Here is a 19,497-nt window from a genome sequence, read left to right on the forward strand (position 1 = left end):
GCCACTCATTCCCTTACGTCTTGAAGTGTTCAACAGATGCTCCGTATTTCAGCACACCACAAGTATAGTCAACATTGGTCAAAAAAAATCTACATAAAACACTCAACGAAAAGAATCATACATGTATGAAGTGACTCCTACAAAACATATGAATAATGGATTTAAACAAGTCAATTTTGCCATGAGTTCATGTACATGAGCATTATTTTGTCCAAGCAATTCAACTTACACTAGTTGGATGATATGAACAGTGTGTCATGTTCCAGTGTACATGTACCAAGTAAATATAGTATATAGTAAGTTCACACTTGTATGATTTTAACACTAAACACAAACAAAAAGGAAAAAAAAAAACTTTAATAGTGGAAAAGGATGAATTCATTTATTTTGTGTTTCTTGCATATGAATTCTAAAATTCAAAACACAAATCTTCATAATATGCCACTTTACTAGATTATTCTAAATGCATGGATTTTCTTTTCTCTCTGAAAAATCAAGAGACAAACTACTGTTACAGTACTCCTTCCACCTGTACATACTGAAGAATTTCACTACTTAGAAGCCAGTGAACATTTATAAGTTTCTCATATGTGTGTGTGTGTGTGTATGTGTGTATGTGTGTGTGTGGGGGGGGGGGGGGGGGCAAACATGCTATCTGGTAGTTACAGATACATGTAACTTCAGTTTTAAGGAATGCAAAATATAAAATCACACACATTGAATTGCAAAGGTAAATACCAGTGGTACAATGATCGAATACGCAACACAAAATGTACACATGGCAAAAAAGAATTATGCAGCATCAAATTTCCATCATTCGATTTGTGCTAAATGGGAACCAACCTTCCAGCAATCAATAAGCTACGGGGTCAGTATGATTGTAAGGTTGACTACGACAATCTTTTCACGCCATACACTTCATGGAAAGAGCATGATTCTCTGAAATTTGAACTGAAGGATTCCATTTGGTACTCATAAATGCAATAGTTCATTCAATATTTACCGTTCAAATGTTCATGAGGCATGTATATACGCTAAAGCTCTGATACTCCCATGCCCTCATTAAAATGTGTTGGTGTCCTTTCAAGATGAGAGAGAAATCTCACTTGGAGTCATTTGGGGGAAAAAAATTCCAAAACATTCTGTTAATGTAATCATAATACATATACATTGTATATACATGTAGAGGAACTGAGACAAAACAAAATGGTGCAACTCCTGAATATACAGCAGCACTTTTGTGGAGAACTAATCAATTTTTCAGTTTGCCATCTGTGCCCAGATTCCAATTTCTTTCTTGGCAAAATCAGACTTGCACGGTGTATGCAGCAATGTCCACATCCAGCTTGCAAGAATGAAATGAAATGGTGATAACTGGCTGATAATTGTTCATTAAATTCATGGCATATTTATATTCAATGGACTATTCAATATGAAATTTGAATATTCAAAATGATCTGAATTAGTGCATGGAATTATTGAAATGCTGGAAGAAATAATTTGAAAATGCTGTAGTTGTTGAACTTCTGTACTGCACGACGTAACTATCAGTGTGCCCGGCCTTTGGCTGGGCAGCAATTTACAGTTTCCATAGAAACATGTGTTTCATTGATTGCAAAATCTCTCTCCTTGCAATACTACTGTAAAAGTGGAAATTTTTGCAGTGCTGAAATGTTCATGCATTTTGCGCAACCAGAAAACTAGCGCAAATATAAACCCACGCGATGTCATAATAGTCGATGTCTCGATTCCGCGGAATTAAAAAACACGCGAAACTCTTCTTACTCGGCCAATAAAATTAGTCACGCGAAAATATCCACTTTTACAGTAGTCATGTTTCACACTATACGTGTGGTAGATAGGCCATGGTGTGACAAATTTATCTGCAAGAGCAATAAATCAGAAGAAAAACTAGAAATGTCGCTATGGCGACTGTTATGCCTCCGCCATAATGCATGATTCTCCTAATAGGTCTAGATAGTACATGTGGACAATGTGTGATTACATTTTCACAAAACTGGCAAAATATTGAAATGACAAGTTTGTCACAAATGTGTTGAATGTTCACCTTCCTTGACCTTGGTTTAATTGGATGAATAGGAGAGCATGTATTTGGGGATTTAAGGACTTTAACTTGACTTTGACCCATTCATACATTTATGCATTGAGTAATTTTCATGGTACTGGTATGGAGAAAAAGTGCAATTTCTGTACTGAATAGTAAATTGTTACCATGTTCATCTGGCCTTTGACCCTAAAATTCATAAGATAATGACTTTCAGGTAGAACATGCATAGATATGCAGTAAGTTTCCCGATAAATTGAGCCACTTCTGAGATATGGAGGAAAAAGTTAGTTCAGCACTTTCACTTGATCTTTGACCTTTTGACCTTTGAGGTAATAAAAAAGAAAAAGAAAAAAAAACTCTCCAGAGAATTTCTATTAGGTTACACATGCATACACCAAGTGTAAAAAAAAAAAATACTAATCCTGCTGGCATTGCATGAACATGAGGGAAATAGTAAAATTTTGAAGTGTTGCACTTGACCTTTGACCCCTGACCTTTGACCCATGAACCCTACATTCTCTAGATAATCACTGCCAGTCAGTACATGTATATATACTATGTTCCATGAAGATACCTTGAACAATTTTCCAATTTACAGAGAAAAAAAAGAAGTTTTAATACTTTTACTCGACCTTTTGACCTTTGACCTTTGACCTCATGACCCAAACTTTCACCAGAGAATCTAAATTGGGTAATACATGCATACACTAAGTTACAAGAAAATATCTTCAGGCATTGCATAGATATGGTGGAAATAGTGAAATTTTATGTATTTGACCTTGACCTTTTGACCTTTGACCTTGAGCACGTGCACCCAAAAGTTGATAGGCACAACTTCACCCCCTAATACACATACATGCCAAGTTTCATTAGGATACCTCAACAGCTTTTGATAGTTACCTTGTCCACAAAATTCATTACGGACGGACGGAAAGACGGACGGACGGACGGAAGGACGGACGGACGGACGGACGGACGGACGGACGGACAACCCGAAAACATAATGCCTCCGGCACCACTTCGTGGCGGAGGCATAAAAAATCATTAATCACTCTAGTCTTTGGCAATATAATGTACTACATACAAACCTTACACTGTCACAAGAAAGAGCAGCATTTACATTGGCAAAACACTGCCCTCTACTGTTCAAGACTGATGAAATATTTAATTCATTTCAGTCTATTGTATACTGTGTTTGAATCAATCATTTTGTCTAGACATATCAATGAATTAGTATAGTGTTTGAGCAAAGCTCATTAGTAGTTAACATGTGAAAAATCAGCATTCCAATAACAAACTCACAGTACATGTAAAATGTACTGAAATGTGAATTGATCACACACTGTCTGCGTGAATGCAGCAATAATTCAACAGTGACATCTGTGGAACTACTTGTGCGGCTTTCCTCAAACAATTGACCACCACTTTTTTTTCTTCTTTTTTTCAGAGCATGGTTTGTGACTCATAGCTCATGAGTGCAAGGAATGCTCACTACATAACAAAATGAAACCAAACAAAACAAGAACAAAGACAAAACATGCTGTATATTCATAACTTTGGACTACTTTCCTGAACAGCATCACAGTACTGACAAATATAAAGTCACTTACAAATCATCTCAACCTCTTGTTTGTTTGTTTTTATTGAAGGCAACATGTAGCACTTACAGAATTCTGCCTGTCATTAACACTGTCCGGAGTGTCCTGTGTTTTATGAAGAAAAGACGGGACTCTAGATTCTCGTGGCCATTCCTAGTAAGAGTGATGGAAGAAGACAAATGGACGTGAAGAGTGGTCACTTCTGTGCTGTCATCATGACCGCAAGAGACGCACGCTGAGTTTTGGCACCTTTCCATCATACATTTCTAGAAAGAATGAAGTAGTACACAGAGATATTTCATGAGACATACGCTGGAAGAACATCAACACAGGACAATGATATTATTTCATAAATCCAATCATAATAAGTGGATATGATTTCATCATCATCATGTTCTCTTGAAAAAAAATCTCTACTCTGATAAAATAGATTACTCAACTGCAGCATGCACACAAGTAAAATGCTATTGACTTCTTGAATAATCACTATACTCTGCCAGTAGTATATAGCCCTCCATTTACACTTTGGTGCATTCATTCATCTTGGCAACAGGGCTCCCTGGTTAATGTCAATCCTATTGAATTACATGTATTTCCCACTTTTATGACCTGCTGGGAAGGTGTTGTCACACAATATCTAATCTCATTAAACCATCAAACCGAATACTTTGAACTTCAATCGACACAGAGTACCAAAGTGATGATGTCACAGTCTTTTGTTCGAGTATGGTTAGCATGTGTTCATAATATTCTGGCTACGTGGCAACTTGTTTAGAACCAGTTTCCATGATAGTGAATGACCATGATATCATACATCGGTATATTACACCAATTGTTAGATTCAACATAAAATTTGAAGTGATGCAATCATGTGAAACATGGCTAAGATATGCAAATTGCCCTCTACCTCCTCCCCTCCACAAAAAAGCAACAAATATCAATAAAACCACTTCAATAAAGTGAACTAAAATGAAATGATACAGAATATAGTGATATTATACAGAATATAGTATGTGAATACCCATAGCTAAACATGAGAATATAAAGCCTCTAAAAAACAAACAAATATCAATTACCATGTTACTAAACATGTACGAACTGCAGACTCTTACCAGTAAAAGGAGACTCAACATTGTCGTATGATGTGATGGCTAGCTCACAGGCTTCTGTAGTCTCCATCCTTTCAAAGAAATATCAAACAAACAAACAAACAAACCTGAAAGATTAGTGCACTTGCATTCTGAATTTCATATATTGCCTATCATATTTGGGATAAAAAATCAATCCTCTAATTGTTAAAAAAGCTTTACATGATTTAAATGTATCTTCAACTATTTCAAGATGTTGGCCTGTTTGACCCTCCATTGTACACTACATGTATTTGGAAAAACGATGTCACTGCTTACGACAACATTTTTCTATTCTCAAATACTGCACTATTTGTGAAATTATATCACGAAGCAATTGTGACATTTTATATCCTTCAGGATAGAGAAGTCAAGTTACTAAAGGTCACAAAAACAAAATTCAGAAGTGTGAGAGTACTTGCAGCAAAAAGTCTGAAAAGTTCTGGAACTTATTCAAAAAATATATGTATATTCTGAAGTGCACAAAGCTTTAAACATTTTAATGCATTTGAACTGACCAAAAAGTCTGAAAATGGGTTTGGGGCAGAATAGAAAAGTCTGAAATCAGTTTAAACTCTGAGCTCTCATATCCCTAATAATTGCATTACGACTTCCTCAAGTAATTATTTTTCTTGTCACCATTTTTGGTAAAAGTCTACGAAAACCAAGAGTGTGAAATGTACTGCAGTAAATCCATCAAAATATTCAATATTCTATTTATTTATTTTCACTCTCATTTTCCTTCCAACAAAACATAACACAGAATAAATCAGGAATCAGATCATAAGCATATATATACATTAGAATGTGCGAAAGATAAACGATAATTAACAAATAGAGATATTCAGAGTACTAACCTGACATAGGCCAGTCCTATACACAATTGTGTGTCTGTATCTTTTAGGAATTTCATGGCCACGATGTGTCCACATCCCATCAGCAGGTCACCAAGGTCACTCCTCTTTAGTCCTGGTGGAAGACCAGATAGTTCCAGGACGTTTGGCCCCTCCAGAGGCTAAGCGGAAAAGTTAGAGGTAAAACATGTTTGTTTGTTTTTTTAAGAAGGGCACAAAATTCTTCAAATTTTGTGTAAGAGATGGCTGCTAAATCACTATGTTGTATTTGCTTCAAAGTAGACATGTATACACTAAAACGAGACCTGCAACATATGTATATTTATGTAGCAAAAAAAAAAAAAAAGCCCCACATGCATACATATCAAAGACGCTGATAAGATAAGGCAGTCACCTAAGAAAAATTTAAACATTTTGAATTGTAAAAGCTTGTGGAAGACAGCTTCTATCAAATGCAAAAGATTGGTTGACATCCAAGATACAAATTTTATCCCCCCCAAAAAAACCCACATACATACAGAGCAATGACAAGAAAAATTTAACATAGATCTACAAAAAAACCTTTGGTAAATGAAAGATCTCTGGTGAAAAAACAAAAACATAACGAACAACTTAAGCTTTAAAATATCTGCATCATTCTCAGAGACAACTATCTATGTAGGCTCTGTTGCCATGGTGACAGAGCATTCTCCTTTGTTCATTCAAACACTCACGTCGATATCATCAGAATGCTGCTGCTCGGAGCGGTTTGAAGTTGGCTTGCCCCGCCTCTCTGATCCGCAACTGGAGGAGGCGTTGTCGTCTCCCCTGCTCCCGGCGGAACCGAGACATCCTTCCTTGTTCTCCTGCCTCTTGGGCTTCCTCCGGCCCGGTGGCGCATCCCCGTTGGCCGACCGAGCCGACTTGAACGGCATCCCCTTGGAGATTATTGCCGGAAAGTCTGCCTCGTTGCGGAGGTCAAAGTTTGGTGCAGTCTGGGAGGTACGCACCGAGGAATCAGAGCATTGAAAGGAGATTTCCCGTTCCGGCTCAAAGTGTGACCGCTTACCAAGAAACATTTGCATGAGGTGGGCTTTACCCTCCTCCAGTTCAGCATCACCTTGATGTCATGAACACAAAATATCAGACTGTATAATTGCTAAGATGTATACGAAGGCCGTCTTACAGCCAGCACTTGAGTTGAACGGATTTAAGGACAATTCAATTTCTGGAACATCTTGCGCGTGGGTGCTTTTTACGATAGTCATCACATATCATCTGAACAATACCTCTCTTTTCGACGGTGCTATCGCATAACTTCCCTTCCTCGGTTTCATCATTATGTAAACTTTCAAGCAACATACCCTCTTTTGATGTATTACCATTTCACTAGCTAGCTTGGTTTCCAAAAATTTTTGAACAATTCATCATCATATTGCTGTGATCACCTTGCAGATTCCAAATGCAAAATTTGTTGATCTATATCAAAGATACCTCACACAGTCTTTCTTCATGTTATCAAGGCTTTGTTGGTTTGAAGAATGATAAAAAACAAAAATCAAGGAACAGGCTGTGAGAGGTCAAAAAGGATATGCATGTCACTGACATCACAAGCATACAATGAAATTCAGACGAGTCCAGTTTATTGAAGTGACTGAAATGTATAGGAACTAGTGTTTCTTGCTGAAAGGCAACTGAATAATTGCTCTATTTGCAATGACAGGACAAGGCCTTCTTGTTTGTCTTCTGTTGTTGGTTGTTAATTTTTCATTCAGCCCTTGCATTCACTAAAATATCTTTCAATTCTGGAAGTTAATTTCAATAAAAAACAACTCCTGGTCTCAAAGCACATTACTCTCAGGACTACACAAAATCTCAATAAAGAGATAAAAGTATATCCATTTAAACTTTGATCTCTTTGCAAAAAATATTTTCATCATTTGCATGCTTCTGTAGGGCAAAAACTCTAGCACTGAATTTGCTATACACGTACTAAACTAATCTTATTGACGTAACTTTACTGTGCATTGAAACAGCCTGAATTCTTATTTTCTCACCATTGGGGAGGCCACTTTTGCCAAGATCTCGCATTTGCACGACGGACGGCTTTGGCTTCCAAGAAGGCGGAATTTCCTGGAGGTCCCTTCCCCTCCCCCTGCCACGCCCCCTTGTTCTCTGCTTGACCTCTCCACCACATCCCCTCTCCCTCTCTCTTGAGGCCATGGGTGCAGACTGTTTACTGTTGGTCTTCAGTTGGGGCTGCGCAGGATAGGCAGGTCTCTGTGGTGTGGCACTTCTTCCATCTTCCCCCCTTTCTTGGCAGCTCTGTAATTTTGACAGCTACCACAACATAAACAAACAAACTTAAAACCTAAACAAATGGCAAGAAGAAAGGGTTGACATTATTGCTAAATGAGTATGCTGTTGATGGAAGCATAGAGAATTACATAAATGAATTCATATGTCACAAATACTGTAGCTTGTAGGCAATAAGGTTCCCAGGTAGGCCTAAATCACACTATCCTTTTCTTGAGGAGCTAAAGTAGATAAAGCATTTTTTTTCTTACAGCATTAAGTGGTGCATAGCATTTGTGACAAAAATCATACAGTCTAGAGCAAAGCACTAACAATTATAACACATTGTGATACAGTATCCTAAAAGATAAGTTACCAAACATCATTCCATCAAACAAACAAACAAAACAAAACAAAAATCAGGAAAATTTGACTTAATTCTGAAAATTCACAACACTTGGAGGAGAGATGATCAAGACTGCATCTATTCTTTTCCGTCAGAAACAAATGATAAACGTTCAACAGGAGACGTTACTTCAACCAACCTGTTCGTAATACTGCCATGGAAGAGGTATATCCAGGGGATTCCGGGCTTTCTTTTCTCCTCTACCGATGGACTTTACATAGACAGGGGCTGTGGCGCTGGACTGCTGGGGTTGATCATTGGTCTGAACATCAAATGTGACATCCAGGAACAAGTCTTCCTCCAGTTTCTCAAGCTTTTTCTCGTGCTCTTCATCGCTGACCTTTCCTTTCATCTTACCTTGACAGAGAGGATAAGGCCCCTTGACTGCAGAAAAATAAGAGAAAAGCAATTCAACATGCATTTTGAAATTCATGACATCTTCTTACTAGTCTTAGCTTTGATGTGTTTCAGACAGTCAACTTTGGACTCAAGAGCAAGTTTCTATCAGCCTATACATATGAAAGGCTGACATGTAAAGATATAATTTACATTGCGTTAATGCTAAGGCCAGGGCGAGCGTCCATCTAAATGAAGAATGTTCACATTTAAATGTATGATCTGAAAAGTCAAAAGGTAGCATGACTGTGCACAATAACGAAAAAAAGAAGTTAATAAATTATGAAAGTTATGAAAGGAAACTCTGATCACCAGTAAAGGAACACTCAGAATACGATTGGAGACTGAAGGGATACTTATAGGCTATCTGTCACCAATAAATCAATGATTATGTAACACTCATTCTGGTGTCCAAAATCATCATCAGCTAGTCACTCAGCACTCCAAATGCTGGGCAGCATTTAGTCAATCTCCAACAGAGATTCAGGGCAAAAAGGGAGAGGCAGAAGAAGGAGGTCCTCTCTCAGTGAGTTCCAGAGTTCTTTCCATTTGCATATTTAAATCATTGACTACACAGGCCAATCAAATTAAATGCTAAAAGGAAAAAGTGTGACCGGAGGTCAAAGAGAGAACGAATGCCAGTAGAAAGTAAAGATGAGGTGATCATGAGCTGAATTTAAGCATGAATAGACCCGATGCATTGACGTCACAATTGGCCTTGGAAACCGAAGCACGCCCTAACTCTGAGGGCAGGCGAGTGTTGCTCAAGGATATTCATTCACATGTTAAACAAATGCGTTTGTGTGCCGTTTTTTGCTCAAATTTTGAAAATAGAGTTTAAGTCTAGTCTTCTAGATTGTTTTTCCGAAGATGTCAGATTTTGGAAAGCTTTGCCAAAGTAATAAAGTCGAAATCGCCACACACAAAGGCATTTGTTTAACTTGTGAATGATGAATAGCCTAACTAGTCAGACCTTGAGCTCTCATGCACGCTCGCTTGCCCTCACTGCTTCGGTTTCCAAGGCCGTGTGACTTCACATCAGAAGGTGCTGGAATGTGTATGATAAGCACAAGGAAAGGGAAAGGAATTGAGATGAGAGGCTAAGTGTGAGAAGAAATGATAATTTAGGGGCATGTATGGAAAATAAACTCTAATGGAAATCTAAAAGAAAAAAATGAATTTAATACTTAATTATCTTTGGATCAATTTCATACTCTAATTACAATTGTACAGATACTAGAGAGTAAAGTCTACAACTTGTAAGCTGACCTTGTCTCGTCTTACCGGTGATGCCCACACTCTGCCTGGCTGAAATACACTTTAAAATTACTCTGGACTTACTTCTGGTGTAGGTAGTAGTAGGTCAAACTCTGTAGCAGGATGAAAAGAATGTAAAGTTAAATTTTCCCCAAAGCGAAAGTAATAGTGGATATTTTTGCATGACTAATTTTCTCGCGCTGACGGCCGGTTTAAGAGTTTCACATGTTTTTCAACTTCTGCGGAATCAAGACATTAACTACAGGTAGGCCTACTGGAATTATGGCAAGAATGAATATTGGCTGTGCTTTTATTTTTGCGCTAGTTTCTGGTTGCGAGAAATGCGTGAAAATTTCAACACCGCGACAAATGTCCACTTTTACAATAGTCTACAGTGGCAGATCCAGGGGAAAGCACATTGGGCAAGCCTCGCCCCCCCCCCCCCCTCCTCCCTTATTTTTGGCTAAAACAAAAGAACATAAAAAGAAAAAATGGCGGTGGTACTTGCACCCCCCCCCCCCCCTCCTTATTTTGCAAAGGCGCCCCCTCGAATGCCTGGATACGCCCCTGGTCTAGTTACACGCTATTGAACATTGTTTTACACATCAACAGATCAATGATAATAATATCAAAATAAAAAAAAAATAAAAAAAAATAAAAACTAGCATGACCGGCAATGCAATGTCAAGATCAATGGACAATGCATGACAACAAAAATAGTCTTACCTAATTTACTCACTGACACTGACTGCGCTGCGTGATCCTGCACACTAGTTGGCATGGCGTTGGTGTTTATGCCGTGGTTAACTCAAAACTTTTAGGTTGACTTCGACACGTTTCAGTGAGTTTCAGTTTCAGCTACATTAACAGATCAATGATAATAATATCACAAATAACAGAAAAATACCGGCATGACCGGCAATGCAATGTCAAGCAAGGTCAATGGACAATGCATGACAAAACAAACAATGGTCTTCTTACCTAATTTACTCACTGACTGCGCTGCGTGATCTCGACCGAAAGATCGGTCTGTAAAATTTACATGTTTATCTGGTCGTCGGGGAATGTTCCGCGGAGACTGCGTCTGGCTTCACGGATCCCCTCCACCTTTGAGAGCGATAACGTCAAAAATATAAAAGACTCCTCCGGACAGACGGATCTTATCTGTCTATGCGTGATCCTGCAACCAGTTGGCGTTGGTGTTTATGCCGTGGTTGACTTCGACACTTTCAGTTTCAGCTACATATGATCAAATGATTAAAGTGTCAGAGCAGAATGACAGCGAGCTAGCATGCGGAATAGCCAGCCATTATGCACTTTTCACCACGTTCAGCTCCTGCGGATCCTGCTGCCGAAGTGAAGGCACGATACGCGATTTCACGTTTCGCGGAATACTCAGGGGTAACCATGTGAAAATCGGCCAGTGGCACTTTGCGCCTATCCCAATACTTTTTCGCCGACCCACTTTTAACAGCACATCGAGGTATATACTGATGTATCCTTCGATTAAAACGGAGTTTGCTATATCATGATAAGCCTCGAACTGCAAGAGTAATTAAATTTTGATCATTCGAGCATATCCCACATGATGCTATCTCAAGAGGGGATATATTTACTACACACATAGGGCCTCATGTATGTAAAGTGAGGCTCAGAATGTATGTTACATTACATTTTTAATAGTTGATGCATTGTTTGCCAATGAAGTTATTTTTATTGCGTTTTTTTTTTTTTGCCCCCCGGCTTCTTCAAGGCTCTGATTAACAATATTTGAACAAATTATACACTAACAAATGCATTTCTTTATTTATTGTAGCATATGCAATTTGACTGTAACCATGGAACTCATACTGTAGCCAAGACAATCCGGGTGAGTGCATTGATTGCATTTCATAACATCAGCTTGCAATTAAGCACAACTTCAGAGTCCATTGAGAATAATATAATGCTGAGAGGCATCAGTGGTGCGATGTAGCCTAATGATAAAGATTCAGTATTCACCTTTTCTTTGGTTCAAGGGTTGTGAGTATACTTAAACTGCACTTGCATACCATAGTTTAATAAATAATTTTTACATGACACGTCATGATATACTGTATATGAACATGGTAAATTGTAAATTACAAATTACCAAAAGAAGAGTGGAAATTATGAAAGACTTGTGCACGGCACAGAGAAGACGGACGAAATTACATGCATTTGAACATACTATAAATTTCCGGATGGTTCAAAATTAGCTGTGGCCCGATGGCCTGGGGACATTGGCCAAATATTGATGTGTTATGTTTGAAATATTCCAATTACTGTATATAGCTAGATATTCTAAGACTAAGTATAAACTGATTAAAATGTTGAAAAGGCCTTAAACGCGCACCCCTCTTTATTTTCTGTGAAAACAAAAGAAATAAAAAGAAAAAATGAAGGGGAGAGCAGGTGCTTGCACCCCCTTTAATTTTGACAAGGCGCCTTCCCAAAATTTACAGAAATCCTGGATCCGCCCCTTAATTGTTATATATATATATATTATATACGTACATACATGTACAGATAATACAGCGTGTAAATTTGGGAGTTGATTCACATTTATCTTTGTATAGGCATTGAGAGTACATATATATACTCTATCACTCCAGTTTCATGCAAAAATCAGGAGAAAAACAAGAACAACAGCACCAAGGATGTCATAGATAATGCCTTTTACTTGAGAGGATAATATGGTATTTGGTTCACTTGAAGTTCATGTCACATCCTCTTTTATAGGAAAAGTGAAGAGATTGCAATCTTCGGATTCAAATCCTCCCTGACTTATATAATTTTCCTGAAGAAATGTCATGTCCAGTCTTCCCCCACCCCAACCCCATCCCCTACAGAGGTATTAGGATCATTAAAAATTCAGTTCAGTATAAATATTCTAGATCATACTTGTATGTGTTACAAATCTTTGTTAGAAAGAAGAGAGAGAGAGAGAGAGAGGGGGGGGAGAGAGAGAGATGGAGAGAGAGAGAGAAAGAGAGAGAGAGAGAGGAGAGAGAGAGAGAGAGAGAGAGAGAGGGAGAGAGTGAGAAAAGGAGGGGCAAGCGAGAGAGGAGACAGAGTATGACATTGTGTGTTTCGACATTCTTGTTGGGCCAAGTAGTAACTCCTTGGTTGGGCGAATTATTTTTGGACGAAGATTGAGGCGCTTCGATTACATAATACGGATGTTGAGCAACAGGAGACTTCGCAATAAGCGTGACTGAAGAGGCAGAGGTTTTGCAATAATTCCGCCCCGCTGCTCCCGTTTTCCTAATCTCCAGAATCTCGAACACTGTGCCAAAATGTCCACTGCAATGAATTTCGGAGTGAAGAGCTTCAAGCCAAGACCTCCAGATAAAGGCAGCTTTCCACTGGATCATGAAGGTAGGCAAACGGCTGTAGGGAGTGTAGCCCCATCTATTGCTTCCTGTGTTGTGTATTGTGTTAAGCTTTAGCTTCGTCAATCATATCATTCGCACTATTAACCCATGTGAAGACTCGGAAGTCGAAGGGGTCTATCCTTAATCTTAGGCTTGGGAATAGGGCCTTCCATTCAGCTCACTTCAGACCTGCAGAGCCAAGATGATTTGATTACAGCTACCTTTCTAACTGTGTATGACATAAAATCGTAATTCTTTTTGTGTCCTTCCAACTTGCTAAATGAAATTATTTGTTTATTTTTGTCTTCCACTTGTAAAATTTAGATTAAGTTTAAGGTATTTCAACATTTTAATCAGATAATAGTAATACTGAGTCTTGGAATTTCTAGCTACAATAACTGGAATATTTCATACTGTTGTCAAGACTTAATAAAGTCAATAAACATTAATTAAGTCAGTTGAAATTAACTAAATTTAATAAAGTGAGCCTTGATCTTGTCAAGTCTCGAGTCACTCTTTCTTACCAGTACCAAGTCTTAATGTTGTTGTCCAACATTCTTTATTATTCAAATAAACAATTTAACATGAAAGCCTAGGTTGCCTCCTGGATTTAAGAGGAGACACAAGGCAAAGACAAAGTAATACAGAAAAACATGAGACTATTATACATCTGACATAATAAAAAAGACACTCAACAATTTCAGTTACATAATCACAAACAAATTGACCAGAAAATACATTTATACACAAATTAAAGTATGCAATATTTGATTCTATAGCATGCATTTCTATCATAATAATACAATTTTATCTCCTATTTTTTTCTCTTTGCCTCTCGCTAAGTCGTTCTCTTTTTCCTCTCTCTTCCTCTCTCTCTTTGCTCTCTCTCTACCTATCCCTCCTTATTTTACACATCTCCTTCCTTTCTTATACCTTTTACCTTACTACATTACCCATCAATTCATTTAACACCTTAATTTCTTCTCCAAAAACTCCACTTTAACTTTCGCATTAAAAATAACAACAATCCATTAACAATATTATTATTATACTAGAAGTAGCAAAAGTAGTAGTATTGGCAGCATTACCATAATATCAGTAAAATGTTTTGTAGTTATTATAATTATCTATTTATTATTATTATCATCATTGTCATCATTATTCATTTAGTTGCTTGAAATTGTGTTACCCAGTAGATTTTCCTAATTAGAGATCTACATCATTACAGTGAATAATCATCAATCTTGATTTGAGAATCCATGATAGTGATCTCAGAGGTGAAGTATACATATTATTACATACACTGAGCTGTAGTATTTAGGATGCTACATAACTTTATTTTACCACTTGCCCGTTCGGGCAAGCAGATTTTCAAATTTGCTGCAAAGCACTTGCCTGAACAGTACTTTTACTTGCCCGAAAAGAAAGTCCAAAATATAAGGAAATAATATAGAAAATCCTGTGATAGTCAAGGGCTTAATAAAACACAATCATTTGAATAAACAGCAAACTTTGATTTGCATGCTTGAACACAATGGAGTAACAAACTTGCTTCGATCAGGTGTTGCCGTTGCATTGCATTAGGGCTTCTTCACGTATACACTGTACACAGTAAGTGTTCGAATGAAATATTAAGTGTGTTGCATCACTAAACAGCCATTATCTTTGGGCTTCTGTATGGTCGACTTTGTGGGTTTGTTGGGGGAATAAGTGAAAAAATGTGGCTTCAAAACTGTTTGCTTGCCCAATTCGGGCAAGCATTTGTTATCATTGTTCAAAAACACTTGCCCGAATTTTATTTTCACTTGCCCCGGCCAGGCAATCGGGCAAGTGCTTATGTAGCACCCCGTTATTATGCTTCCCATATATTCTGTGCAGGGGAATGCAAGAAATTCAAAGAGCTGTTCATGGACTGTCTGAGGGAAAACAACCTTGACTCGCACAAATGCCGACTTGAGTCCAAAGACTATCTTGAATGCAGAATGGAGAGGTATGCAGAGCTGCCAAATCTTCCTGTTTTACTTGAATGAAGACTGACTTTAAGTGACAATTCTCATGAACTAAGGAGAGTAAATTCTCACGATTTTGATTTTATTCCTGACTGAGCAGAATGTAATGTGAGATCAGACAACAAAACATTAGAAAAATCAGAATGCTATTTGACATCAGTGATACATTTGTCTTTATTTTATATCTAGAACAACAAAAAATCTTTCAAAGCTGTTAAATTTGAACTTACATAGCATATATCAACATAGACATTTACATTGTTTGATCATGAAAGAGCGCTTAACTTACTACGTCTTTCAGAATCCAGGGGATTAATATTGCCCTCAATCTGTGTCAGTAGCAAGTCGAAGGAATGTGTACTTTTTATCGGAAAAAAATACATTTTGTGGTTTTTCTTTTTATATTTTCTTTATATCATTCCACTATTTAAAGTACTGTGACATCAAGAATTGTTGTACTGTAGTCTCTTCCAGTGATGATGGCACATGGATTAAACCATTCAACCAAAACTGAAAATTCATAACTTTTGAACAGATTGTCTTGATTTCCCTCAAACACCACTAATAAGTACTATACTGTATGGCACTACAGCTGTATTGTTTTGGCAATTTTATGTTTGAGGTCAATTCCCTTTAGCTTCGTCGATACGTATCAAGATGCGTATTCTATTAATGACAGACAATGTGACTATATGAAAAGCAGGGGCATCCCTCTCGGCTGTAGGCAACAGGCAGAATTGCTCTATGTACCTCCGACATTATTACACCAAAACAAAAATCATAAATCTCATTGCTCGTGGCCAGCTCTCCAATTTCTCTCTCACTCACCAAATTGTATAAATCATCAGTACTGCACTCTCACACCTCTCTCATATAATGTGGTACAGCAAATTTGAATCTTAATGTATATTTAAAATACATTGTACATATATTAAAAAAAAAGAAGTTTACATCTACTGGGTATTTTCATGACATTTGTACCGTGGTACTACAGTACTGAGTTTGAGATTTAGATTAATGATCATCTCCTTCTCTCTATGTTTTTGCTGTAGATTAAATCTTTTACTATACCTGTGATTGATATTGTGTGCATACTTGATGAAGCCACACTGTATCTGTTTCCATGAATACATGTATTGCCCTCTTGGTCTGTCTTTGGTCAATTCATATGACTCCTATTCTTGTGTTCACTTTGCCTCACATTCTACACCACTCCAGGGATCTCATGAAGAGAGAGCCTTTATCAAAACTTGGATTTGCCGACATGGAAGAATCAAAGTCAATGCCCAAGACATCGTGATGAATGGCCCTGCAAACTGTTGATGGCTGGTCTAATCTGATGCAGGTATATTCCACGCGCAAATCAACAAAAGCAAGGTCAAAGTTTGCACCTAGCAACAATGAATCATGGACTTGGTGAAATGGAAGAGATCCAGTGCAATCAACAGCCAACAATTGATTTAACTCCCACGATTATGCCGGCAGTTCATGGCATGATGTTGTTTGGATTCAAAGCAGCACATGCAGCTAGTTTGCAAGATGGCTGTGTGCAAGTAGTGGTGATTTCCACCTTCCAAAGAGGGAGCTGTACAAAGTGGCTCATGGAGTTCTCAGTGTAGGGTTTCTTACCGAGAAGGCTATGGATGGTAGAAATATGACACTGGATATGAATCGGGTTATGCTTTGTAATTATGAAACATAATATGTGATTTTGTCTTTTATAAGACATAATACCTATGTGTCACATTTCCTCATTCTATGCTTTGTGTATGGCGTATCAAAACGTTGACAAAAAGGCTAGGAATGGCATTGTATCTAACGTCATCTGTAGTGTATTTTCTCAGTTGCATGAACACTGTGTAAAGGTCCATTTCTATTGCTATAATGTATAAATGGTTGTGCCTGTGAACACTAGTGGTACAGTCTATTAACATGGTAAGAGTGGTAAAGTCTTAACTTCACAGATTTCACTTTTATGGGAAAAGAAAGAACTAGAAGGAAATTGACTTACACAATAAGATACCTGTACACATCTACACATGTAGATTTCGCCAAAGGGGGAGGTTATGTTTTCGTTACCGTTTGTTTTTCTTTGTGCAAAATAAGTCAAAAAGTTGGGAATGGATTTAGATGAAACTTGCAGGAAAGGTTGAGAATGACACAAGGAACAAATGAATAAATTTTGGTAGTGATCCGGAAACTTTTATGGATTTCATGAAGGATTTTCAATATTTGGCAGGTAGGGTCAATGAACTTGGGAGTTCAAGCTGCACATTTTTGAGGTTTTCATACGTGCAGTAAAGTGCGTGCTCTAGTTTCTGCTAGGGTGAGGCGCGCCACGCAGTAGAGGGTTTATGATGCAACAAAGGCTTCTATATTGGGAAATAGGGCGATTTTTCAGCATGCATACATATGGGTGGAAATCACTGATCACTATGGAAGAGCAAGATCCTCGGTGGAAAGTAGCTGCTTGGCGGAGGTCTGCGCCATCAGTGCTTTTCTAGTTATTTTTTATATGCTTAACCCCCAAACGTTTTTTTTTCCCTTTAGTACATTGATTTAAGTCATAGTACCTAACATTGTTATGTTCTTTATAATACTTATTAGTGGAAAAATTGAGCAAAGAAAATGGGATTCCATCAGGATTTTCTTTGCTCAATTCCCACTAATAAATGATATTCATTCTGGTCAGTTTTTCTATGTGCATTTCTTTATAATACAGTACATTGTACCCGATAAAAGAATGATATGGTAAATAATACTTGAAGATGATATTAACTGCATTACAAAGTTACTATAGCAGGCTAAATGAGACTAAAATTTATTTCATTAAAAAATGACATAATCCAAAGAAGAAGAATTACAAATGTATATGAAGTTACAACAATTGCATTGCACTTTTATTGTCAAAATATGACAGCATTGAGATTAAAATAATACATGATCTACTAAATAATGAAATGACTGATTCCTTGGTTGGTTCTTCAGTTGAATACACACTGTACATGTACAGTGTACCAACAAAGCCTATTACAATGTATGAGGTCATCACACATTTGTTATGATGGTACAGTGGACTCCTCTTATAATGAAGTCCTTGGGACCAACATTTTCCTTTCGTTATATCGAAATTTCGTTATAACCGAACAAATTAACAATAAAAATACATAAAGTGGATAATGTTGCAGCCTGAATTTTTACTTCGTTGTAACCAGAATTTTGTTACAACCGTGTTCGTTATAAGAGGAGTGCACTGTATAATGCAACATTTTGATGCACACAAACAGAGAAAGAGCTTACAGTTGTCTTGGATGTACATGTAGTTTAGAATTAATTTGTCTGGTACTCTGTGATTACATCATTAAAATTTCTTAAGAAACAGGTGGGTAAACAGCTTAGAAGGTGGCTGCCAAGTCATGATTTTGGGAGGTGGAGGGGAGGAAGGAGTGATGACATTTTATATCATCAGTGCTCTAAAAGAAAAATTGTACAGTACCTTTTCCCCCCATCCTATAGTAATGCCTTTATCTTTTTCCATGGGAATGGGAAACAGGGAAGTACCAGTTGCAACAGAGGGTCAGTTTTTCCAAAATCAAAAACATAAAGGGCAAGCCACAGGAAAACAGTAAGAGCAAAAACCCAAATGAGACTGCAAATGGAGATACAGCAGGACTTACAAATCCCCCTGCCATACAGGTGTATTAGATTTCTTACATATATTTTAGCAGTACAACCAGTAAATATAGCATTAGTACCAACTTCCCACCAACAACACACTGTGCACATATTCTCAAATATACATTCAAAGAGCAAAAGAAACACATATTCTCAAATATACATTCAAAGAGCAAAAGAAACTCCAGACTTCTCTGCAAATGCATACAGCTGCATAACTTTGGACTAGGGTACTTTTCCTTCAGTCCCTGCATACTCTCACATAATCTCCACAAATGCCACCAACAACTTATGAGTGACAATTGGATATCTGCTTCTGCTTTGAATAATTAGTGAGTTTAAAAGCCATTACAGTCCACGTCTCTACCAACCAAATAACAAGAGACTCGGGGGGGGTCTCGCGCTCACCTGACTGAGTATCCAAAGTTCACTTTCCAT

The 19,497-nt window shown here is 37.6% G+C and overlaps 2 protein-coding genes across 2 annotated transcripts; one reads left to right on the top strand and one right to left on the bottom strand.

Annotated features, from left to right (window-relative positions):
* Positions 1–3,498: 3,498 nt before the first annotated feature.
* LOC139718820 (uncharacterized) lies at positions 3,499–10,761 on the bottom strand. Its single transcript, XM_071630285.1, has 8 exons — positions 10,707–10,761; positions 9,697–9,771; positions 8,467–8,711; positions 7,684–7,966; positions 6,361–6,746; positions 5,651–5,808; positions 4,779–4,846; positions 3,499–3,932 (listed from the first exon to the last, which is right to left on the bottom strand). Exons 1-8 carry the CDS (start codon positions 10,759–10,761, stop codon positions 3,880–3,882), a joined length of 1,323 nt encoding a protein of 440 aa, XP_071486386.1. The 3' UTR covers positions 3,499–3,879.
* A 2,433-nt stretch (positions 10,762–13,194) lies between these two features.
* LOC139718834 (cytochrome c oxidase assembly protein COX19-like) lies at positions 13,195–18,193 on the top strand. The gene is made up of 3 exons (XM_071630298.1): positions 13,195–13,379; positions 15,254–15,365; positions 16,603–18,193. The coding sequence occupies exons 1-3, from the start codon at positions 13,298–13,300 to the stop codon at positions 16,682–16,684; spliced, it is 276 nt and encodes a 91-aa protein (XP_071486399.1). The 5' UTR covers positions 13,195–13,297; the 3' UTR covers positions 16,685–18,193.
* The last annotated feature ends 1,304 nt before the right edge of the window (positions 18,194–19,497 follow it).

This window comes from Diadema antillarum, unplaced genomic scaffold (genome assembly GCF_040938485.1).
Source record: "Diadema antillarum isolate AM-2024a unplaced genomic scaffold, OU_Dant_1.0 scf00000100, whole genome shotgun sequence".
NCBI classification, from domain to species: Eukaryota; Metazoa; Echinodermata; class Echinoidea; order Diadematoida; family Diadematidae; genus Diadema; species Diadema antillarum.

What these genes read in the sequence shown, in the direction of transcription:
- LOC139718820 (XM_071630285.1), bottom strand. Translation starts at nt 10,761, where the DNA reads ATGCCAACTAGTGTGCAGGATCACGCAGCGCAGTCAGTGTCAGTGAGT. An exon ending in AGTGTCAGTGAGTAAATTAG is followed by an intron (nt 9,772 to 10,706) that starts GTAAGACTATTT and finishes TACACATTCCAG; the next exon opens with CACCTTCTGATGTGAAGTCA. An exon ending in TGTTGAGTCTCCTTTTACTG is followed by an intron (nt 3,933 to 4,778) that starts GTAAGAGTCTGC and finishes CATTCTTTCTAG; the next exon opens with AAATGTATGATGGAAAGGTG.
- LOC139718834 (XM_071630298.1), top strand. Translation starts at nt 13,298, where the DNA reads ATGTCCACTGCAATGAATTTCGGAGTGAAGAGCTTCAAGCCAAGACCT. An exon ending in CTTTCCACTGGATCATGAAG is followed by an intron (nt 13,380 to 15,253) that starts GTAGGCAAACGG and finishes TATTCTGTGCAG; the next exon opens with GGGAATGCAAGAAATTCAAA. An exon ending in CTTGAATGCAGAATGGAGAG is followed by an intron (nt 15,366 to 16,602) that starts GTATGCAGAGCT and finishes ACACCACTCCAG; the next exon opens with GGATCTCATGAAGAGAGAGC.